Raw genomic sequence first — 25,888 nt, forward strand, 5'->3', positions numbered from 1 at the left:
CTTCAGGAAGTTGATTGGAGTCATGATTCCGTCTTAATTCAAAGGCTGGGCATCGACATGAATGAACGCACGGTGTCACACATGGGGGCTCGTGGAATAAATGTGCCATGCATGCCCGTGTTGTCAGCTTGTGGGAGCTGCAGGCATGTGTGGCCAGCAGGCAGGATTTATAATGGTGATGAATCCCGGAGGTCTTAGTAATTATGGCTGTCGCTGGACGGTGGGAGAGAGCGAGAGAGAGAGAGAGAGAGAGAGAGAGAGAGAGAGAGAGAGAGAGAGAGAGAGAGAGAGGGAGAGAGAGGGAGGGAGGGGGGGAGGGAGGAAAAAACAACCCGGTGGAGGCATTTTATCTTAATCACAGCTCAGCTCCATTCAAATTAATTTGACAAGTTTCCCCAATCCTTATTAAAAGACGCGTCTGGCAAATGACAACCCCCTCCACTGTAAATGCCTCGTCATGCGTCCAATAGAAATATTTTTTTTAGAAAAAAAATACATATATAGAAAGAAAATAAAAATAAAATAAAATAAAAAAAAGAAGAAGAAGAAGAAGAAAAGAAAAAGAAAAATAGTTCGAGAGGGAGAAAAGCGAGGCGACAAAAGGTGCAAGCCGCAGATATTTCCCATAGATATTTTCCCCCTGTAGGGCGCCCTGAGCCATCCATCCCTCCCACCTCCCGAGTGTTTCTATAGTAATTTCCAGCCAATGATCAGTAGGTGTCCACATCCCTGCTTCCTCACCTCAGCACCAATCAGCCACACACAGCGACAGGAGACACGGACTGAGCAGAGACCAGGCAGACACACAATACAGCCCCCGGATCAAGAGGAGAGGAAACACCTAGCCCCCTCTGCAATTTCCCCCTTTATACGAGACCTTCTGCTTATTTTTCTACTTTTTTTCCCTTTTTCTAACGTGACAAGAAACTCGATAAAAATGGTCCTTTTGTTTTGAGCGCACACACTCTCTCTGTCTCTCTCTTTCTCTCTTTCTCTCTCTCTCTCCAGTAGCCTATGTCTGTGCGTCTTCTCACATATATTTGCATTATTTTTTCTCCCACATATCGCTTCGCAGTAATGTACCGCTATATGTTTGCAGACTGGTAGCATCTGGGAGCTCTTTTCAACAGGAACCTGGTAGGTGATGCTCTCCATCTATATTTTGCCGTCCAGTGTCATATCTTGCATGCCTTTTTCCCCCCTTCCACTGTCCCGATTTGTGTCTGTGTAGCTGCCAAGTGATCTGGGGGATGTCAGATTATTTTTTATCGGTTTTATTTGCACTATTGCACTACACTCCCCTCTCCGGATTATCTATGCATGACCTTTGATCTGAATGTCTAACACAGACCAGACCGGCTATAATTAATGGCATCGTGGTGCAGCGGCACAATGGCTCGTCATCGGACGTGGCTTTTACTTTCTCTCTCTCTCTCTCTCTCTCTCTCTCTCTCTCTCTCTCTCTCTCTCTCTCTCTCTCTCTCTCTCTCTCTCTCCTCCACTCCAAGTATTGAACATTTCTGTCTCTCTAAACTTTGTTTACAGGCTGAAAATCAATGTCCGTGACTTGATTGCCTTTGGGCTGCGTATTTCGCTCCAGGGGTGAATTGATTAAGTAATAATGACCCTGAGGAGGGCTGATCATTAAGCCAAGGAGGTTTTGTTTACTGGTGGCTGTGGGTTGTTTTGGATGGCACATCGACATTGAACCTACAGATCTGGGATGCATGATGGATAGGATTCGTGGTTTGATAACACGTGTCATAAAAAAATGAACAATACCACATTGGACCTTTTGATTTTTTTTTTTTTTTTTTTTTTTAACTGTAGGCTATATCAGAAAGTGCCCTGACACCACTGAAGCTCATTATAGAATAAAAAAATATCCAAGCCACTGGGACAATATTCAGATTATATTGTCTGAGTAATTGTGTGATTGTGTCAGCAAGGCAAATATTTACCTGCTATGGCATGTTTAGAAGCTGGGGCTGCACGTCAGTATTCAAAGGACTTTAACAAGGCCACCCAATACGATGTCTCCAGTTCCAGTGTGCATATTTATAATTCATTTTTGAGACAGCTGTTGGGTAGTACCATGGAAGTGATTTGAAATGCTTTAGTGTTCCAGCAATGGATCAGCTTTGGCAATTAAAAGAGAGAAAGCCCAGAAAAAGGTAATGGAAGTAGGGGGAGATGTGTCTAATGGGCTTTTATCTGTGGAAACCAAATCCAGACAGACTGGTGGAGAGAGGAAATGGAGCACCCCCTCCTCTCAACACACACACACACACACACACACATACACCTTTAACACACACATAAACATACAGACACACACGCATCCCGTCCCGATGCAGCTGACACTGTTGTTGGTCTGGTCCATGATCTGGATTTAAATTCACCAGTGGCTATCTGCACTGTCATTGAGTAAATGTAATAGAGCCAGCTATGAATGAATACCAGGTGCTCTTAAGAGGCTGGACAGAGCTGCGTTCACATGGATGGGGCCACTTCTACCATCTGGATAAGATCACTGATTTGAAAATATTTAACTATGCTGCTCCCGGCACCAATATTAGATTGTTTTGAACAGTGGATATTGCAGAATATTGGTTGTGTGTGGTGACTCCTTTTTGGTAAATATGGATTGTGGTGAGCCCTTCTTCAAACTTTTTGAAGTAGCCTGCCTGAGCGATTTTTATTGGACTGATTATTCCATTTATGTGATTTGATGAAATGTATGATTGTTTATCCATGTTTACTTATTCTGACTTGGTTCAAAAATATCTTAGAATCCTTTGACAGTAGATTTAAAAAAAAAAAAAAAAAAGTCTTGAAAATCTGTTGTTTTTTGAAGCATGCCGATTCTTTTCCCCATTATAATGACATGTTGGTCTGTCAAAGCTATCACATTATTGTCACCAGATAAGGATCAGCTCTGACTATTTGCGATAGTTCCATTATAAAACGTCAGAGTATAAACAATGTGCCAGCCTGATTCCTCAAATGTTCAGCTTTTATCTTTAGAGAAAAGTTGACATGGAGGGATGAAAACTGATTAGAATGAAGACATTTGCCTCTTTTATCTGTAATTGTTGTTTTTTTGTTTTAGCACTGAAGATAAACCAGGATGGTAACACATTGTTCGTAACCAGCTTCAGTTCGACGAAGGCCACCGTAACCCCACTCTCTTCTAGTGAACCTTGACAACCGTCTCTCAGCCATGTCTAACATAAACAATGCGCTTTGCATTGAAAATGGACAGAATGCTGATGTGTCTCTCTTACAAAAGGATAATCTTCAGGATGGTGGATTAAGCCAGCTTTTGGATTATAATGCAGAAATGGAAAGGTACAGATCTTTTGCAAACTTTTACAAAACCAATGGGGCATTTCCACAAACTGCTAAGATCGCCCGCATCACAACGCCCATTTTTCCCAGTGCTAGAATTGGCATGTCCCCTTGGAACTGCGATAACGCCATGCTCTGGGGAAGGAAATCAGCGGCAATAAACCCTAATAGGACCAGCATGCATAGAAATGACTCCCAGAGGCCGGGGAAGCCTGGCGTGCCGCCAGAGACGCTGCAAATGGCAAATAATAATTTCCTCTCTACCTTATCCCCCGAACACTGCAGACCTTTAGCAGGAGAATGCATGAACAAGCTGAAATGCGGCGCTGCTGAAGCAGAGATAATGAATCTCCCAGAACGCGTTGGAACTTTTTCCGCTATTCCGGCTTTAGGGGGCATCTCATTACCTCCCGGGGTCATCGTCATGACAGCCCTTCACTCCCCCGCAGCCTCAGCAGCCGTTACAGACAGTGCGTTTCAAATTGCCAATCTGGCAGACTGCCCACAGAATAATTCCTCGGCATCCAGTGGAAACCCAGCGAAGAAGAAAAGGAAAAGGTGTGGGGTCTGTGCACCCTGCAGGCGGCTAATCAACTGTGGTGTCTGCAGCAGTTGTCGGAACCGCAAAACGGGCCACCAGATCTGCAAATTTAGGAAATGTGAGGAGCTGAAGAAGAAGCCAGGCTCATCGCTGGAGGTGAGAACCGGGGCTTTGCTTCCCCTTCTTTTGTTATTATCCCCTTGCACTCCAAAGCATTAACCTTTTCATCCAGTCACGTTCTAAGCCCTTGAAAATTGTTTCCATGCCCACCCATGCCTGAACATCCCCCCGGCTTCTCAAATCTGCCTACCCGCCTAGCCTAATTGGCAGTAATTAGGGGTGTTTGTGCGGAGCGCAAGCTGAGCTTGGCTCAGACACCCCTAATTGCTGCCAGTCAGGCTGGGGCTGGAACGCATCCGAACAACCCCGGGCTTGGCTCAGCTCCAAGCAGGGCTGGGAAATGGTTTTCAGCAGAGAGCCATCCCTCTCTGCACCCGGTCATTTTAACCAATTATGGAAACCGTCTCTGGATGGGGAGAATCAATATCCCACAAAGCCTCAGCCTCCGACCACCAAGAGATGGTGAGAGTGATGGCAGGGCTGCTGATGGTGTTTCTCAAAACATCCCCCAAGTTTTCTGTTGAGAGGGGAGAGAGCCACCCAGACAGATCCTTTTCCCCTGATCATATATGAATTGATTGTGCATATGGGGTTGAGGTGAGATCATTTTATATCCTATTTGTGTCATCAGGGCCAAGTATAGATCAATCTAGGAAGTGACACATATCAAGCAGATAGGGTGCACAGGCAAAGAAATCAGGGCAACTTAGGAAAAAGAAGAAAATACTCAGAACCAACATAATAAACTGGAAGCAAGAGAAATCGTTAGAACACAGAGTCTTGTTTTTAAAAGATCATTTTTATTGATTCATTCAGCAGCTGACATTTGATTATCAAAGGCTAAAGTAGAGTGTGGATGTAAAGTTAGAAATATGGTTCTCTTAATCCTGATAGTTTGAACTTGCTCACTGAATTAACATGAGCCCATATTGATGAGTCACCAACAAATGCAACCCGAGGGCCAGATGATTTGCTCACTAATTAAGTGATTACACAGAGAGGAAAAAGAGGTTAATTATAAAATATTACCTAATCTACTTATGGAAAAACACCTTATATGGATTCCTTAGTTCACATTGAAATAGAGTCATTCCCTATTCTGACTTTTGTCAGAAAGGCCACAAATTAGTTATTTTTTCCCCACTTAATGTTAATTTATGGAAATGTATTTTTGTGTTTTTCCATGTTTTCTATAGGTTCTGTAATGTCAGTGTCATTTTTGATTGTGCCTTTTCCTTCCTGGGAAACCATGGAAAGACTGGTAAAAGAATACAGGCACTGCACTGTACCTGGGTTCATATGCTGATGCCAGGTGTTGATCGTGCAGTGATGAGGGGCGCAATGAGACATAGCATGTTATTATTATTTATTCATATGATTTGCTCATCATTGTTTGTGTCATATGTACAATGTGGCGCCACAGGAAGGTTTTCTGTTGATTCAAGGCAGTATCAGATGGGCTGTCCCATTGCTATCCATTGCTAATTTGCATCATTAGATTCCTGGCAAATGGAGTTTGAACTGCATGAACACAATGGTTTAATAATTCTGAGACATGACCAGCTCAGGAGTTTTTTTTTTTTTTTTTTTTTTTTTTTTTTTTTTTAAACACCAGGTCTTCTGATGGATTATTGCGGAACTCACACTGTAGAGGTGGTAATAGGAAGCTCATTTAATGTTTACTCCATATATCATGTACTAACAGGTGTCTCAAACAGGTGTCCAGGAAGATGGCCTCACATTCATAATGCATGGGTAGACTCACTTTTGGAAAACATCCATTTGCGCAGGCAGTTAGAATTACCAAGGGCGTGAAAAACCCCAAAACAAATCCAAACTTGCTTTTAAAAGAAACAGCTCCTTCACTCACTTCAGTAATTTATATTATGGGCTTCTCTACCAGTAATTGTTATTTTTGACTGCATCTGTAATTACAGAATCACCTTCTGCTGCGGAAATGGGTTTGGGTTTGAAGGCATCATCGAGGTGTGAAGTTGCACACTTGCTTTGACAATATTTTATACATATTAATATTGAATGTTTTTTTTTGAGTGAGTGTGTGTGTGTGTATGTGTGTGTGTGTGTGTGTGTGTGGGGGGGGGGGGGGGGGGGGGGGGGGTTCACCTTGGCTCTGCTGTAAACAGTCATGCATAGTTTAAATGTGAAGAGATTGAAAAGTGTGATGAAACAAGTGCTCAAGTGAGTTAAAGGAGAATTTCCAGCCCACACATGCAACTTCACATGCACACAGTAGCACATATGCATTTTCTCTCCCTCTCTCTCTCTCCCTCTCTCTTTCATACATGCATACACACAAACAAACACACACGCACACATGCCAAACATGAGCAGAATGTACCTATTGCCTTGGAAGAGACGATAAGCTACTGGCAGTCAGTTAGATTTGGCTGTCAGTGTTTTCCACATGGGAATCACCCTGAACTAATTATATCTTAAACAGCGGTGGAAAATGCAAATCAGAATTTTACTCACACCCCTGAAATCGGAGAGCCAATTTAATCTAATACCCCCTTTAATTTAGCGCGCTAATGCAAGGCCCTAGAGAATTGCCCTGTGTCACTGCTGTGCTGTTCTTCAGCAGACTCTGGTCTCTCTCTCTCTCTCTCTCTCTCTCTCTCTCTCTCTCTCTCTCTCTCTCTCTCTCTCTCTCTCTTTCTCTCTCTCTCTCTCTCTCTCTCTCCCCCTTTCTCTCTCTCTCTCTCTTTCTCCCTCTCTCTGGATGGATTAGTCTGGCAGAGGAATCTCATCTAACCTAACATTTCCAGAGCAGTTACCTTTACATGGCTTGGGCCCCTATGGCTCAAAGGTCCTTTAATGAAATGCTATGTGCAAATACATGTGTATTTACCTCTGAAGTTTTCTTTTTTTTTTTTTTTTTTTACGGTACCTCAACTTTCCTTTTATTTCTGCAGAAAGGTTTATGAAGAGAGCTTTAGCCTTTTTTAACATTAAATTTCATCAAGTCAAGACATCCTTGCCAGTTCCTATTTCTCAACAGACAGAGCATGGCACTGATGCTGACATGTTTTGAGGGCATACATACTAATAAACATTTATCGTTATGTAAGTTGCTCTGGAAAGAAATCCAACAAGTGGCCCAAAGGTAATATTCTACATTAGCTATAGTGTGGATGGAAAGCGAAAACACATTGTCACTATAGCTTTAATAGCCTACAAGGCTTTTCAGGTCTCTAAAGTTAATGTCACATTTCAATGCAGGTCCTAATTCTGTCATACTCCCTTTGGCCAAGTTCTCTGTTCATTGAATTTCATTCATTTGCGATTTTTTTATATTTCCTTAAAGGCTGTTCATGATTGAAGCTAATATGGAGGTCGCACTTTTAAATGTGAACCCCATACAGCTTACAAGTAGAATACATTATTTAAATATTCCTTGGTGTTGTTGGAATGAGGAAGTAATGTGGTATAAATTTTCACTGAATAATTTTTAAATACAAGTAACTCTCATGCAAATCTAAACTTACCATATGTTATAGTGAATTTTATGCCATTGTTCTGACATAAAAATGCTTGTATTTATGATTTGATGGTTTGATTTGTGCCTTCAAATAGAGCAATGTAGACTTGGTTCAGACTCAGCCTGATCCACAGCAGCACTTCAGTTCTGTCCAATATCAGAGATTTACTGAAAGTCGACTAAATGAGTCTCTCTTGTTCAGTGTCATGTGTCAGTCAGACATTTGTTCAGTCAAAACACTAGATTTCTGGCCAGTGGAAAAGGAAAACTTCAATCCAAACTACATCTTAAGTGTCTAGCATCAACCAGAATTGAGGACATCAACCAGATATGGATATGAACAGTGGATGCTCTATGCGTAATTTATAACAAAAATATAATGCTTTTCTTTTTCAGTGTTTTGGGGTGAATGACAGGCAATACTCTGGAGTGTGCAATATGTTTCTATTGCCTACAGTTTGGTTTCTTTTTTGGTTTTTTACTACATTATATTGTATAGAAACATAACAACCTCTTAATCACAAGGATTCAAGTGTTGGCTCACTGAGTTGTTGAGCCTGTCGATGGGAACTGTTTGATTTAAGGATCACTGCATTTCTTGCCTTCATAATACTGCAAAGACATAGCAAATCCTTGAAATATGTGCATCCAGAGAGGCTTTACTATGATCGGAAGCATAACGTGGCATAGGAAAAGCAGGGAAAGGACAGAACAAAATCATATTGAACAGATACCCCCCCTTTCAATTAACAAATGTCAAAGGCCAGCATCATGTCATGCTCAGGAAAACAGCACCTGAGCTATACTCTCTCTCTCTCTCTCTCTCTCTCTCTCTCTCTCTCTCTCTCCCTCTCTCTCTCTCGCTCTCCCCTTTGTGCCGTGTTGATATGACAACATGAAATAGGTGAGATGAAAAGGTGGCATGGCCGCCTGGAAACCTTTGCTATTGTGATAAAAGACACCCCCCAAAATGGTAGGAAGCAGGACCTTGAGGAAAATAGCTTGGATCCAGCCCCTTAATGAGAGCGAGGGAGCCAAATAAGCAACGGCAGCCAGGTCTAATTTGTTTTAGGTGTGCTCAGAATAGATAAGGACAAATCTGTGGCCTTCTCCCCCCTCCCCCCAACCTTTGCCTCCCTGGAGATAACACTGAGTGCTCCCAGCCAATCTCCGTGGGCAAAGGAGAGGGGGTAAAGAAATAAAAAAGGAGAGAAGGAAAAAGCCTGAGGGACAGACGGCCTTTAGATCTGCAGATCTCTAACTTACTGGATTTATTCAAGCTTTAAAACTGCAGATTAATTTGGCGGCGGAGGTCTGGGGGAGTGTGAAAAAAAAGGAAAATGAGGCCAGACACCTCGCCGCATCTCAACCTAAAGGGCAACCTTAAGCTCCTGTCAAGACAATAGGATTTTGCCATCTGAACCACGATGCAGACCGCTTAATTATACACATCTTCCCTGCGAGCTACCCTCGGCTACTTAAGAGCATGGCCCACCTTATTCCCTGTCATGCCTTTTTTTCCCCTGGATTTGTCGTACAGTGTGGATTCTCTGTCAGCTTTCATTTGCAGCACATAGCCGCCTTCCTTAGGCCTTTTCTGTACTCGGAAAGGCGCAACTGCACTGTTAAAGAATTCATAGCTTTTGCCACTGCCACCAATTAAGGCCAAAGCGTAATCAGAGGCGTCTGAACGATGCCCTTACACTGTGTGGTCTGTCGCCTCCTCTGCCCTTGTTTGATTTAACATCCCTGGTTCAGTGGTGAAAGGGAACTCATTGTCATTGCCTGCATTATGGTAGCGGTGGGATGGGATGTGTGTGTGTGTGTGTATGTCTATGTCTGTGGGTGTGTGCGTGTGTGTGTGTGTGAGAGAGAGAGAGAGAGAGAGAGAGAGAGAGGAGAACGAGGTGGGGGTGGGGGGTGTAAAGGAGACCAGTGTAGGGTGGACAGCGTGAAAGTGCAGGTGCAGGAGGACGTTAATGTGTGGCACTTTAAATTTTAAACAGATGAGAATAAATTATTGATGCTGACTCTGGCTGAGAAGTTAAAAGGTATCTCGTCATTACTGAGAGCCCGTATGACAAAAGTGAGAGAGAAAAGTCTTTAGTAAACGCGTCTGTGCGGTTTGCAATGAAGGCAGACCGTTGCAACACCAATACGGTGAGCTCTCGAGTTATTTGGACAGAAGCGCATTTTTTATGTTGTGGCCTTAATATAAAAATTAAACAACGGCATTGTGTAATTTTAGAAAGCCTTTTCCATTAAAAAATAATTTGCTCCACCTTAATAACTGCAGCAAAGCAAGTGGAAAATGAGTTTAATTGATAAAAGATGCTCAGAAGAGACAAATTGGCAGAGAAGTTAACACAACTGGATGAGAAGCTGTAACTGGGGCTTCTGCACAGTTTGAATCAATGCGAGCTTGGCTGCAATTTGATGAAACACCACTAGAAATCTGCTAAAACTATTAAAAATTTCATAAAGCTACATCACTATCAACTTCCTCAAAATAGGAATAGCTGCTTTCATTTTTCGTGCATCATATTTGCTTACAGGATGGATTTAGCTGCATCATTATATTGCCATTATAAAAAATAGTCAACGATAGATTAGACTAGGCAGGAAAGCTGTAAAATGACGAATGATCTAGACGATGAAGGAGCATTCATTTGTTTTCAACCTTCAGTTCGGTCATGCAGAGAACAGGTGGCGCATGACTTTATTTTACACCGTTTCTCTCTTGCAGGTTGACATGCACTTGCTGGAGCAGGAATAGGAGATAAGCCAGACATATTGGCTCCCTGTTAGGCAAAGAACTGTCTTCTGAATAAAATACCCTACAGTAGTATGATCAAAACCCTCCCAGATACGTCCTACAGCATGTGTGAGTTGATATTCATTCTTGCACTAATCAGAGACTGTGTTGATCTATACAGGTATGGGGCCTCTATAGCGTTGTTGCATGATGAAATGACAATACATTCATCTTGGCTATTCCCCTGTGTTGATAGTGTCTGCAGGCCGTTTTGTGAAAGCTAGTTTAAGAGATCCAAATGTTGGAATATCTAAAATCTAGCCAAGTGAACAATGGAGAAATCCCATTGGTACCTGTAAAGAGCGTGGATGATCATAAGTACAGCAGGCATAATGCTTCTGTTTATGGAAAACTGAGCTGTTTCATGAACTGTAAAAACTTATTGGGTCTCTTTTACAAACTCAGATCAAGGCTAGCCCTCGACTAAGTTTTGTTTGTGGAATGGAAATAAAGCCTAAGCCTAAAACTAAGCCTCAGTCAATGCCCATACAACCAGATCCAGATAAAATGGAAACAGTGCATGTAATTTTTTGGCGGGAAAGAGAATCTTGTCTTCATTGGTGTTCAGTAGCAGGATCATGATGATTTATAGCTTGATTACAGATCGCTGCTCACTTGCATCATCAAAATGTAGTCCACTGCTCAGTTTCCAAAGCAGATATCAAAATGCAGAGAAACTCTGGCTAGAAGAAAAAAGTGTTATATGTATCGGGTGCAGACCTGTCTAAACTGCCTTTGACAAAACAGCCTCACTACTGTGGCCTAACACATGGCAATCTGCCCTGGTACTGATTTTTTTTTTTTTTTTTTTTTTTAATATGTTCCCAAAACAAGGTGAACCTGTTGTAGCTGACTGTGTACTTCAGTCTCATTGTTGTATTTTACAATTGGTTGACAATGTCGGGCTACAAATTCAAAAAACACATATTTGTCCAAATCATTGTCATCTTTGCTGTATTTGGCAATGCAGATGAAATTGAATATGTAAAAATATGAAATTACAGTTTTCCAAATACACTGCTAAATGGAATATCTATAGGTGGAAAAAAAACATCTATTGGATGGCAAATGACTGATAGATTTGTGCCATTCATCCAGGAAAACTGACATGGAAGTGAATTTCTGAGTGACAACTGGTGATGGGATAGAAATCGGTCAGTGGTGGTTTAAGCGTCTCATTTTCTGCAAGTCAAATCCACGTGTGCTGCCACCTCCTCTATTGTGCCTCTGCTCTGAAATTATGAATATTTCATGGCAAGCATCTGACACCATGCCCAGAAAGATATTTCAAGGTTTTTTTTCTGATAGAAACCCTGGGGTTAGAGAGTGTCACAGAGGCGTGAAGTCAGTCTGTGGCCCCCAGGCTAAGGATAGGATTTATGATGCCCCAGTTGATGACATCAGGTGGATATTTTCATTCAAGAGCAGAAAGCCCCTTTGTCCTCCTAGATAGATAAACCATTGAGCTGTTCGCAGTTTGTTGTCACTCCTAGAAAGATCTGTCTGAAGAATTCTGTTGAGTAGAGAAATGATTTCAATCTGCTCAGAGTGCAAGCTGTGTTTTGACAAACTGCGAATGGTTTCCCTGTCTGATCAGTGTGGAGCTGGAATGACTAAGCAGGGGGGAGTCTGCTTGGATTAGCTCTGACTTAAATGCTCCCTTTAGCATATTACATTGCCCATTGGCTTTCTACTAACCACATCTCTCTTGTTTTTATCTTTTTAAAGTTGCAGTTTGGGTCAAACCTATCCATTTATTTATTTGCTTTAGTTTTCTTTTGGAATAATATTAGTTTTATGACTCCAACTCTTCAGAAGGCTCTTTTTTCTGAGACTCTATCTGTATTTTAACTGTGTATTTCAGCTAAATTAAATCATACTAATTTCCCTACTTCCACGTGGATATTGGTAACAGCGTATATATCAGTATGATAATGGGATCTATTACTTAAACCTAATAACTTGTTAAAAATTAAAGGTGCACTATGCAAAATTGCCATGGCTTGCCTGAAGTGAGGACTGATCAGACTTTTTTTCTGACAAAAATATGGAATAAGCGCCTTGGATAATTTTGTGGAGTGCACCTTTAACTAACCATGTTATAGGTCTTTGATGTTGTGCTATACCTGCTTATTTAATCTATACATCGGCAACAAGAGCTGAGCACCATGTAAGCTGCACAATGTACAGATCCAAGAATAAGAGCTTCAGTTTTATCAAAATTAGCGATACGTATTCCAACTTTACTCATTAGAACTTTTGGTAGTCATTTAATTAAATGTTTTGCCTCAAGTTTGTGCTACCTGGGTGTAATTAAGGACTCAACTTGAGCCATGTATATTTTCTAATCCTAACCTACATATTATGTTGATTTCTGGTAAATATGCAGAGCTCTGCATATAGACCTGTGAGTTTAAGGGCTCTCACACAGATGCTGAGAAATCTGCTCAAAACAAGTAGGCCTGCTCCTACTTTGCATTTCAATTTAACATTTCAGAGAACTGGCAGCATGTTGCCTCGCTTAGCCCTCGCTTCGTTACACCCACATGGCTTCTCACCGTGCTTGCTGACGTCTTCCACTGTTCAAAGGGCTGAAAGTTGGCTGAGAAATAGGGGGTTTCCATACCAGATCCCTCAGGTATCTGCAGGCACTGTGTGTGTGCGCGTGTGTCTCCCCCCCCCTCCTCCACTCCCATCCTACAACACACACCCTTCTCTCTGCTCAAGCTGCTCTGTTTTTCCCATCTCAGAGCCCGACTGACCTCACCAGCGCACCTCTTTGTTTTGTTTTCCTGAAATCTCCACAGCACCTGAAAGCTTCCCGTCTTCCATATAGGGTTTTCTCCCAGTGGGGAGTTAGCTTTGTAGCGGCCCTTTGTAAAAGTGGTTTACTCGGACAAGGGTATTTAGGTGAAGCTAATTGAAATGGAGGTCAGCGCTGTAGTAGTGACTAGCAGGTAGGTGATCCTGGCTGCAGACGGCAGCCTCTGACCCAGGGGTGCTGCCTCAGTTCCTTCCCAGTAGGGTCGGCTCAGCCTCCGTCTGTGTGGGCAGGGATTTACCATGCATGATAAATGGAAGAGGCAGGGCGTCTGAGCAGTTTTGGAGCAGCAGAAAGGCTGTCCCTTTTTAACCCAGATATCTCTTTAAATGTATTATGGATAGAGGTATGCATTTAGACTCCACATTCTTAAGCTTTTTACACAATGTGGGAGCATGGTGTGATATTTTATTCTATGTTAGGGTGAGGGAGTTGTAAGTAGTCATAGAATGAGTGTTATTTTTACAGTGCACGGCATAATATTCTTGTGACTACACCAAAATAAAATACAGTAAGTGTCTCCAAGGTCCCTTTTCTGCCTTTGCTTCTTCCTTTGATGACAAATACTGTTTCGTTAAATGGGTTACCAACTCTTAAGAGTGATGCATTATTCTTGCAATAAAAGCTGTTCTTTAATGAAGGTGCATTTTGATTTTTGTTTGCTTTCACCCACCATTAAATTTCAATCATGGCTGCCCATGATTAACTGCCCACAGATAACTATTTTCGTTCACACCATTACTGATGTATGCCGATACTGCTTTGTTGACAGGGAAAGCTGAAGTCATAAAACTATCACGACTGATAAGCATAACACCTCAAACTCTATAACTACGCTTACATATATTCACAAGAAGAAAAAAATAAATAAATAACTAGATCACAGGGAATTCCTGATTGCGGCAATATCATGCCCTTGCTCAAGAAGTCTCTGTTGCTAAATTTAAAGCCTTTACGTGTGAAAATACATAATTTTCAAATTATTTTTGATAGCATAATGAAAGAGACCATTGCAGCGTCACAGGGTACAATTTGGCATGAAATGTGCAGGACTGACTTATGGGAAAAAGATCAGCCAAAACTGAAAAAGGCGGCTCTTTGAATTGCACTAATTATTTGTTCAGAGACAAATTAACAGACTAGCACATACATTCAGTGGCCACTTTATTAGGTACACCTGTACAGTCTCATACAATCCAATACAACTGTTCTGCCAGAAAGTTTACTTTTATTATGCCTGTAATGCTCAGGTTTTCTTTTTGTCACAGTAATAGAGGTGTTAAATCAAATCTGTGTTTGGCACTGAGCTCATAGTTAGTGCGGCTGTTGTACTGGACTGCATTTTATTGAGAGGTGTTTCTACTATTCTGTCCCCCTCATGTATATAAATAGGGAGGACAAAAAATTAGAAACACCTCAATATAAAGTAGTCCAGTGTAAGACCTCTGCAAACTACAACTTCAGTAATAAACATTTAATTAAGTGTACATATACTCCACAATATCAACGAAAACTGAACATTACAAACTTTCTTAAAAGGTAGAATTGATGGCAGAGACAGTGAACTGCATTAGATTATACAGGTGGACCTAATAAAGTGGCCACTGAGTGTACTCCCAGTTGCCTAGCCAGGTTTGCAGCATCAGGAATGGCCATACTTCTCAATTATGACTTTTAAGAATGTAACCAAAGATATATAACACTAAATGTGATGTTACATCATAATTCATGAGATAACCATCTGGTATTGTTACTTATTATTAATTTAATATCTCAAGACAAATACAGCATGTCAGCTATGCTGCAATCTATGCAAAAAGTGAAGCCCAGGCAAATAACAACAGCGATGTTAGCCACATCTCTGCCTACACAGAATACTGACTAACCACACAATCAGCCAGCACTTTGTTATTCGAGGCTGTGGCGTTAAACTTCACGTTCGACTTTCACCATACTAACTAACTCAAAATTAGCTACCTTCAATCCTGGAATCAGTCATCATATATAAACATCGCTTGTTGGCAGTTTACCTCATGCCTTTACTCGATTTTTTCGTCATGTCTTCCATGTTCTTGAGCGGTTCAGGTCATTTGTTTCACTCACGCGGTCACATGACGACTCAACAAGCATATGAAGATTTAATTGGGTTTAATGCATGAATAATAATAGGCCTACAGTAGTCTATATTGTGCATTATGAAGATCTGAGAAAGGTTTACATTCTCAGAGAAATTGGTCTAGCTGGGATGAAACAGCACTTATAAATGCAAACCACGCATACGGTAGTTAAATATTATTGATAGTGAAAATAGGCTATTGCATATGCATGAACACATGCACATGTATTGAAACAGTGTAACAGCTAAAAAAATAAAAATACATAGTTTATACATGAATAAATGCAACCCAATAAACATAGCAATTAAAGGTGTTATAGACTAGTGATTAAAGATGTTAAAGACCTATTGTTATTTGACACAAATTCATGTTTTTGCTCCATTCTGTAATTGAAGTTTTCCACAATCAGCTATAGAAAATGAAACTATGAATACCTTAAATAAACAGCTACAATTTTGAAGTCTGTGTCTGATGTGTGTGTGTGTGTGTGTGTGTGTGTGTGTGTGTGTGTATGTTTGTGTGTGTGTGTGTGTGTGAGAGAGAGAGAGAGGGAGAGAGAATTATACATGAGAAATATATCTTGCCAAGATTGACATTATTAAATATATTAATATATTACAGAGGGTGTGTTTATGCCTTGTGTTTCTGATTGTAACTGCCTGCCGATACAGCCGGTAATACTGAAACCATTCATAATTTCTAGAGAAAACATGTTGCTTAATGTAGTATATTATTCATTCAGACTACCAAAGCTAGTTCTTAAATATCCAGTTCAGGCAAACTTGAAAAGGTAAATTACTTGTCTGTCATATAAATGCACAAACATGAGATGAATACACAAGGATTATAAAGACAACATGAGACTCTTTCACCATAGGTTCCAGTTACAGTGAGTTTAAACCTGGACCCAGGTAAGATGGCTGCCATATGGTTCCTTCCCAGACTGGCAAGTCATTATGACACATCGCCTCTAGTGTTTTAGATATGCATGTATGCATGTTTTCAGTGAAGACACCAAAAAGGTAACCATGGAGACTGCATTTTTTATGCAGTATGTTTTATTGGCTATTTTGCTACAACAGTTATAGTATAGGTCCCACAGTCTTACTTCCTCTTGTAACATACAGAGAAAATATGAAAATTGTGATAAACATATGGGATCAAATCAGGTAGAATCATCTCCTTGGGAAATCGTGAGGGATACCTTGTATAACTAAGCTGAAGTTGAAGTTAAGCGTCCTGGAATAACCAGGATAACCACATCAATCTCCACTGTGTGGCCAAGGATAATATCTCAGCTGTCTTCAGTATTAAAGTATAGTTTCATTAGCAAACCAAACCAAATCCAATAAATTCTTTATCTATTTGGTAAGCCTATTTTGCTTGCTCAGACAAACAGTAGCCGAACCAAATCTTTGCCATTAAAAATAACCTTTGTCACTCACGCATGAGTGACAAAGGTTCCCAGTCTTTTTGGACCATTACCATAACAAACCAATGCCTACCCTCTGTAACAGGCTGCACATGCAGAGTGGTGAACAGTCCACCTAGAAAAACACCTGTTCATGTTGTTTGATTTGCTTAATTATCAGAGGAGATGTCACTTTTGGAAAATTACTCAGTAAGTACGTTCTCAGTTTTCTTACAAGAAACATGAAAAAATAATCATCATGATTTTGCATATTATTTTTTGTTATTCTTTTGGTTCTGTCTTAATTATCTTGGTAATAATTATCAGACAGCCCTTTGGGGGGTCCTGACCTCCAGTTTGAGAACCACTACTTTAGAGTGACTTGTCTGAATTGGCACCTGATGAACATATTTTGAACATGCTCCATTCACATTATCCGTTTGGGCTATCCATCATCCATCCATACGCACGTATATTTAGGAAATTGAGAACTCTGGCATGTGTAACAGAATAAAAGGACTTTACCATGTCTTTTCAGTGATATCACTGATCCCTTTCTTGTCAATTCCTGTGCCTTTCCAGCCATTCCCATTTGCATAATAACTACAGTAAATTGTCACTACCCATTTCGAGCAGGACTGCGAGATCTATGAGGTGTTGCTCTCATTAAGGCCATGTTCACAATAACCTAGATAAATCTGAAAATGTTTTTTGTATTTTTTGCGTTCCATCCACACTATACCATTTTTGAGAAGTTTCCCATCCACACTGATATGCTCAGCTGTTTTTTGTTTTTGTGCTGGATTCAAATTGTATTTTCGTCGCCAGCACTGGTGCCCGGCTCTGAGCCGTGATTGGCCAGATGTTGACTGTCCATCATTAAAGCGATGTGTGCGGTAGATGACAGATAACTGACTTGACTTGGCACGTGGGGCCCTCATGAACGATGGCTTGGGGGCCTGTGAACTGCTCACAGCGGGGACACTGCGGCGCAACACTGTGGCCCCCAGCACAATGTAAGGGGGGCGACCCTGACAAGAATACACAAGCAGGGACAGTGACATCTACTGTGTGGGGCTTAGGGTGTGCCCTCTGACCATGACCTCACATTTCTGCTCTTTATGGAAGTGTTAGCTCGGAGGGTTCCTGGATACCTTCAGTAACTTCAGCTAAGCTGAGCGCCTAGAGCGCCAACAGCATGTTAAAATCAAGTAGCATGCCAGATTTCTTTGTCTGAACTGCTTTTAAAAGTAACCAGTGAGCATGCCTGAATGTGGCCATGACGATCACGTGTTAGCAAATTTAAACTTTTTTTTTTTTTATAATCATTTTTTTAAATTAATTAATTAATTTGTTTGTTTGTTTGTTTGTTTGTTTTGCAGCTGAGCTCTTGAGTTTATACTGGCCTGAATGGACTTTCTGCTTTTTACCACTTTGCATAGTCTTTGAAAATTCTGTTTTCAGTGGTTGAATACGTTTTGTTACAAAACATTTTCATGGTATTGTAGTGAGAGCAAGAAGTACGCTTCTCGCATGCCTAAGTTTTATTTTTAAATGAATAAACATGAACAAAAACAATGTCTTTTCACACAAAACAGTGCGTTAAAATTGAATTTTGAATATATCTGAGGCAAGAAATATACCATGCGGTTACTGATAATTGGTTGGCATCTGTCCAATCTGATTGGCCGTTGCCCAATATAATCTGGTTGTCATCTGAATAAAGTTCAGCGTTCTCAGCTTTATGCAGATGAAAAGCGAATTTCAGTTGCTCTCAGTGTCAATCTTGCAGAATTCAACGCACAGAACTGTCGCGTGCCTGTTGCCATAGGAAGTGAATGAAAGGCAGAACTTTGCTTGCTTTGCGATGGTAATATATAAAAATATGCCATGAGTGAGGATGGAAGAAAAAGACGGCCAGTTTTGTGTTGCCTTAGCCTAAGATTTGGTCTGGATGTGAACTTGACCGGATTAAGCTCTAAAATGAGGAGCGACAACCATATTTAGCTGTAATGTAAACGGGGCTTATGGGACTCAAGGGAATGCCAAAGTCATCAAGGTTCAGATTCTGCTGGTAGACGCTTTAATTTAGACTCCTGTTTACAGTTCAGATTATCTGTCACCGTGTCATCTGTTGGTAAATAAGTGTGTGACTGCAGATGTCTGAATTGTCTTCTACTTACACTCAACGTAGTATTACATTACTACCTCAGTTATACCAGTTCCATGCCACATGCCACTGTATGCCCAATGATTTCTACGCTATATGATAAAAGTATATTTTCAGCCCCTACTCGAAAAATCCCCGAGGCTTGGACCATCTCACTGCAAATCCACTCCCATAGACGGCGGGCAAAATAAAGTTCCTATAGGAATACTGCACTGTAATTACATTCCCCCATTAGCATACGAAGGCTTGGGAGAGTCACACTGCACACAGCCTCCAGCAGCACTTTGCCATATGGCCCGTCTGCGCTTCTCAGGCGATATTTGGCAAGGCTCTTGCAGAAGGTCAAATATCAAGTCAGAGGACTGTGCCAGAATTGCATCTATGCTAATTGCTCTCTCTTTCTGCACGCTCTCTCATCCATCTCACACTCTCCTGCCCCCGCTCTTCCCTCCTCCCTCTCTTTTTCTCCCACTGAAGTAAGTAATCTGCTTTAGGATGTTTCTGAGATGGAGATGGATTTGGTTTTCCTTCGCTGCCCCTCAGCCTAATCTCCCCCCAGTGACCAGCCCCCCCCCCACACACACACACACACCCACACCCACCCTAAGGCAGAGCTCTTAAGCACACCATCATGCATTCCCCCTCCGCCCATGCCCATACGTGCCTAGTCAGCAAAAAACTCCCAAATTCCTCATTACTCACAAACATCCGCAATACACTTAGCTTGATTTGCTCGAATGGATGCCTGGTGCAAGCCGGGAGCATGAGTTAAAAGATTGTAGCTGATTTCAGTGCAGGTATGTTATTACGATAGTGGCGTACTTGGGTTCTTTGTTTGTATGCATTAGCGCAGTGAGCATATTGAAGTGGCCTGATTGTGCTGTAAAGAAGCTGCGCAGACCTGGAGAACATTCACAGAATGAGGCTCCTCCACAGAAAATCAAATGAGAAAATGATTTTTGCCGAATGTGAGCCAAAAATTTAAATGCTGTAGCAAATGTCAGCACTGGTTAACACTAGAAAGTCAGTGTCTACCTCACCTCAGAGATTGTGGTTTCAGTGTAAGGAGGTGAAATGCTACTGCAGTATTCAACAGATTTTTATTATTATTATTATTATTACTTCTTTAATTATTTTATTGAAATTGTATGATATTCTGGTTTCACATGCAGAAGAGCTTCTCTTTTGAACTTGGCCTTGGAGTTGCCATCTGTAAAATGAATGGTATAGAGATGGATGACATCAGTGTGCTTGACTTGAAGATCTATTCATCCTACTGAAAGCAACCCTAGAAGCTTATATTTTTTGCAGTGATGAAATGACACTATGCAAAAATAATAAAATATTAAGATATTTAAGACACAGAAAAGGCTGAAATAAATGTGCATCATTTCATGTACGAACACCCATTTTTGGCCCATAAAGAGACATTTTAGTTCACATTCGTTTGCCGTCATATCATCACACAGTATCTCAGAAAGCTAAATTCTTTAGTCACATATTTTGATGAATATATTGCAGACACTTTGGGAACTGATTTATTTAGATTCTCAAGTATCTTTTTCAAATACTCATCACTAATCTACAGCAAACATTCAGTCAAAAATTAGCCTCATAGACCTTGTAGATTTTTTTTAATAAAGTGATTTAAAGCCCTAAACCTTTACACATCATAAAGTAATATATCAGAGGTCATAGAACCTTATTTTGCATGTTTCATGTACAGTATGTTGTTCAAAAACATGTCTTTGCTGTGTATGCTGAATCCAGTGTTATTTCCACCAAATGTTTTCAAAAATGCAGATTTGGGAATTTGGGGTAATTTCATATCAATACCTGGTTGTTGTGATTTACTTTTTTTCTAGATTAAACTGTTTTGATTTAAATATGAACTATTTGCTATACTGTGGCACTGTACCTTTAAATTCATATTCTGCATGGCTAACACCATTTCATCTGGTCCATGAGTCGGTGTATCTAAAACACCGGAGCAAACCGTTTCAAGCGTCAACGACTAATCCACAAGGCAGAGCGTCTTATACCAGGCAGACGATTCTATCCCAGTTTAAGGTTTATTCCATGTCAGCCAGCCTGCTCAGCCCAAAGTTATCATCAACAGCAAAGGGATTGACGTTTTTGATCATTATCGTAGCATATACTGGTAATATCCAAGCTTCAAGCTTGGGGCGGAGCTGTGTCTGTTTGCATTATGGCACTTTGGCACAGGACTGGGGGCAGTGGCGTGTGGACGACTAGATGAGTGGTCTGTCCGTGATAGCGGCCTTGGAGAGGGTCCTTTTATAAACGGCATTGGGAGGCTAGAATATTGGCTACAAGCTTCAAGATGAGATTTCAACCCCCCACCCACCAACCCCAGTAAGAGTGCAGGTGATGGATTGCTATACCTTCCAGGTTTGAGCTTGGCAACGCCCCAATATTCCTGCAGAATAAAGTGACAGGCAATATATAACACATCAGTTAAGGCTGACTGCACCGCTGCAACTTTTTTTTTTTTTTTCTCAGACCTGGAGATCGGCCCTGAATCTTTGGCTGGCTCTCAAAGCTCGCCTTGCTTGACTCTGATGAAACATGCTCTTTACTTGTGCTTCCTCTCTGCCCCTTTCCTCAAGCTTTGTAGTTTCATCTGCCTCACCACCGTTTTAGCAAAGAAAATAATCAGAGATATTTAAACTCACAGAGTCAGTTTACATTAAGATTATTAGAAATCCCAACTTTCTGACGGCAGTTCTGATGTGTCGGTTTTGTTTTTGGGACATAATGCGGTGTAACGTGTTTGGGGGGGAAAACAAAACAAATTGGTTGACCTGAGCTTGCACACAAATTTCAGTTGCAGTCATGACGGTGTGTGAAATGTGTTTATAATTATATTAAAAAAAAAAAAAAAGAGAAAAAGTCGGTGTACAGACAACTAAAGTGGTGTCAGCTGGAGTTTGTGTGTGCATTTGTGTGCATGTGTCAAGAGAGAGTGCTATTTATTTATATATTTTGTTCGCGGCCTGTCAGAGATGCATCCAAAGGATTGCCGCTGTGAAAAGTGGCCTGGTTCCTAGTCCGTAAGTTAATAAATAATGGGTATGTCAAGGTAATGTATGGACCAGGCGTTATAATGAGCATTTTGAAACACATCAGCACACTCCCTAGCCTGCTATTCAACCTGCCCAGCGCCACTGTCTCTCGAAGAGAAACCTCTCTCTCTTCTTCTTTCTCTCCTTCCCCCATATCTTTCCCTGGCTGGCTTCTGCTCACTCCATCTCTACTCTGATTTTTGAGGCACTACACTTTTTTTTCCAGGACACTTTTTCATCTCTAGCACAGATTGTGTGTGTGTGTGTGTGTGTGTGTGTGCGTATATGTGTGTGTCAGAGCATGAGGAGATTCTTGAAAATTCCTAGACAGAAAAGAGGGGGGGGTTCTAGTGCACAGAAATCATCTTCCTTAATTATCGTGAATTAAAAGTTTTATGATTTTATGTGTGCGTGTGGGTGTGTGTGTGTGTCGGGTGGTGATGGAGCAGGGGGTGGTGGTGGTGGTGGTGTGTGTGTGTGTGTGTGTGTGTGTGTGTGAGGGGGTGGGGGACTCTGTGACAAGGCTGGCTGGGAGGGTAGAGCTGAGGGTTAGTGCCAGACATGTCTCAAGAGAAACCGGGGCACATTTGCAATCACCCCGAGTTCAAAAGGGTAATTTATTCACAGTCTGTGGTTAAAGTAGGGCTGCTCAGAATGCCAGTGGGATTGTGCCGTGAAGCAGAGTAGTAGAGGCACATTATTTTCTTTTTCTTTTTTTTTCTTTTTTATTTTCTATTTAGCTTTTTTTCCCCCCCTCTTCAGCTTCTCCCTCATCGTCCCCTTCGTTGTTGTTGTTTCTGCAAGCAAGCCCTGTGTGGCGTCTTTTAACACACGCCGGCAAGCATATTTCACTTTTACACTCATCCGCATTGACGTCCCAGCGCTGATTGAATTTTGAGGCGCTGCGGCGTCTGCCATTATCATCCTCATCGTCTTGAGTGGTTTATCTCTGGCCCCAGCTCAGTGTGACGCCAAGGCTGCAGGGGAGAGGAGGGGTAGGGCAGGGGTGGGCTTTGGGTTGACGACTGTATGTGTGCGTATGTGTATATGTGTGTGTTTGTGTGTGTGTTGGTTATTTATGTGAGAAAAGAACAGGAGGATGTGCGTTAGATTTAAGGTTATCATTTTAGATGGCAGTTAGTGGTTGGGAGTTTATGTTGTGTGTGCATGCATGTGCTCCTGCAATTAGGCTGTGCTGATGAGCAGAGTTTTTTACAGTGGCCTCGGCAGACACTGTATCACACAGCTGGTTTGATTATGATTCACCGTACCATTCAAGCCCCCGTCCTAGCTGGCCCCATCTTTCTATCACCTCCTCTCGATCAGGCCGGGACGTGCAAGGCTTCAGCATTAACCGCATATGCCAAGCTCAATTAGTATCATGGGATGTCATGGTGGCCCAGAGACCTCACACCGCCTTGCCACAATTCACAGAGAATAATTCCACCACATTGCAGGCTCTCTGTCTTGTTATCACCATGAGTCACTGGCAGACACTTAGAATACCCTGCGTACTGTAATGGTGCGGTGTGGAGTGGCGGTGTTAATTTGAGGTCCAGGGAAATCTCTTCCTCCTCGTTCACTCCGTCCAACACTGGATTGTGCGCATTCATTGCCAAGAGGGGTATTGTCCTTCCCTCTGTGCGTCTTTGTAGCCAGGTTGTTGCGTATGCTCTGCTGCAGAGGCAGTGGTGTTGACGTGAGGCTGAGTCGCTGCCATGCTGTCATGATTTGAGGTAAAACCTTGGTGTTGGTCTTGTGTCCCTGGTGTAACACTATCAGCCCTTGTCTTCTCCCCACCGTGCTCTTGCTTCCTTGTCTGTCTTCACCCCCTCCCTTTATACCGTTCTCCCTCTTCCCCTCCATCGATTGTTTCTGTTTTCTTGTGTCTTTTCTCCCTCGCTTTCCCCGGCGGTTGATGGAGTGATTTTGAAGGCACATGCAGGTGGGGGAGCGAGGCGACGTGGAGCTGTGCTAATTGAGCCTTCTTTGTGCCTGGTCACTGCAGTGTGCCGAGGCGAGGGGGCCCGGGAGTGAATCCAAGCAGCACTCAAGAGCCCCACTGGATCGATAACGTGGGAACTTAACAAAACAGAGACATGCCGAGTGCCCAGATCAGGGTCATTATTGTCTCTGGCGAGCCACACTTCCACCAGGGACTGATCAATGTGAGAATATGGATCAAGATGAACATTCTCACCTCCCCTTTCTCCTCTTAGCCTCGACTCTTAGAGCACCACACTGTAGGCTGGGAAAGCAGCACTCAGGTCCCTGCTGCTTTTGTCTTCATTGGCTGATGGAGCATGTTCGTTTTGTCAGAGTTTTTTGAGCGGCATGTTCTTTTTTTCTCAGGGATTTGTTCATTGAGACTCTTTCCCATAGCTTGGCTGTTCCTTAATTATGTGTGAACATGGAAATGCGCTAAACTACAGATTAGTCTTATTGTCCACTCACTCTCAAAGACTCAAGCTTTCTGGCTTCAACTCTATTTCTGTTTCCATTTATTTCTGGTAGCATCTCTGTGTAACCTTGTACTATTTTCTTCTATATCATTGACAGCAAATTCCATTTAGCCAGCAGGTTTTAAAATACTTAGCCTAGACAGCCCTCACTCTTATTACATTTTATTGTTGTTCAGCTTTTGCATAATTCTGTTGGCTGCTTTATTGTTGCGTCTCTCAAAGTAGCATAAGTTTGAAGGGATTAAAACAAACAGTATAAAGGCACAGCACAAGGAACATGGTGCATGCCAAACTGAATGTTACATTTACTGTAAGGGTCTTTGTCTGACTGCTGCGTCCACAGTGCTTTTGTCCATCTTAGGCTTCCTATAAAGAAAATGATCTTGACCACCCAAACTCTTTTAATCTTTAAATAGTCCCACAAAGGGCTGGGCGATATGGACAAAATCAAATATCACATATCATATCTTTGATTAAATACCTCTATCAATACTGGGATGACGGTTGGTGCTTTCATAAGATCTTTACACACAAAGTTTTTGATCAGTAATCAGTAGCAATGTGGATGTGGTGACCAAGCAGGGAAAAGCACAAAACAGAACAGCTGGCAGAGTCTAATAAGTTCAGAAAATTACATCTCTTTACAGGACAAAACAACACTAATGCTGTATTATAAATTTACGTTTTCCAAAATCCTGATCATCCGACAATATCTAGTCCTATATCACAATACTGATATGAATATTTAGGGATGCACAATAATATCGGCATGACATCAGTATGGGCAGATATTTTTAGAAATGAAATATCGGTATCAGCCTGAAATGAAGCGCTCTGCCGATATGACATGCCGATATGTGAAATAGGTCAAATCTGCCCTGGTTGTGGCTGTTGTCAGGATTTTCTCAGAGAGAGCATCATCCAAGCCTGTTTCAGTGGGACAAATCTTACAGTTTTGTTTGAAAAAAAAAAAATGTTACATGAAAATAAATATGGCATGTTTTGCATAACCTAAGCTGAAGTAATAGTTCTTATTTTGCCCAGTGGAATGTGTACATTTTGAAAAGCATTGCATTTTATTTCTGCAACTTCCAGTGGGCCTTCACAATAAGAGCAGGCATAAAAAAAAAAAAAAAATGTTAATTCCAATTGCAGGAGAGACTTGATGTTCTCAGCTATTAGGTGAAAAAAATATGGGCATATATTGGTATCGGCATCGGCCAAAAGAGTTGGAAAATATTGGCATGTTGGGTATTGGAAAAAATTCCAATATTGTGCATTCCTAGTGTAGTACTTAGTTTGATTTATTTTATTTTAATTTGATTTGATTTTTTAGCTAATTTCTCCCCATAGATTCTGACTAAAATACCATATCAGTAACTTTGCTGGTTTAGCATAAAATGTAAATACTTTTGCATACAAAATGTATAATCCTACCTTATATGTAGCCATTGGTTTCCATTCATTGCACTATGATATGAAAATTAACTTTCAC

At 41.4% G+C, this 25,888-nt stretch overlaps 1 protein-coding gene across 1 annotated transcript in view; it reads left to right on the top strand.

Moving 5' to 3' along the window:
• Nucleotides 1–782: 782 nt before the first annotated feature.
• cxxc4 (CXXC finger 4) overlaps nt 783–25,888 on the top strand; it is a 30,808-nt gene continuing 5,702 nt past the window's right edge. The window contains exons 1-2 of the mRNA XM_030058623.1: nt 783–1,137; nt 3,113–4,048. Coding sequence (XP_029914483.1) covers nt 3,224–4,048 — 825 coding nt within the window. The 5' untranslated portion in view covers nt 783–1,137; nt 3,113–3,223. The remainder of the gene's footprint in view (nt 1,138–3,112; nt 4,049–25,888) is intronic.

The sequence above is a fragment of the Myripristis murdjan genome, chromosome 1 (assembly GCF_902150065.1).
Source record: "Myripristis murdjan chromosome 1, fMyrMur1.1, whole genome shotgun sequence".
Taxonomy (NCBI): Eukaryota; Metazoa; Chordata; class Actinopteri; order Holocentriformes; family Holocentridae; genus Myripristis; species Myripristis murdjan.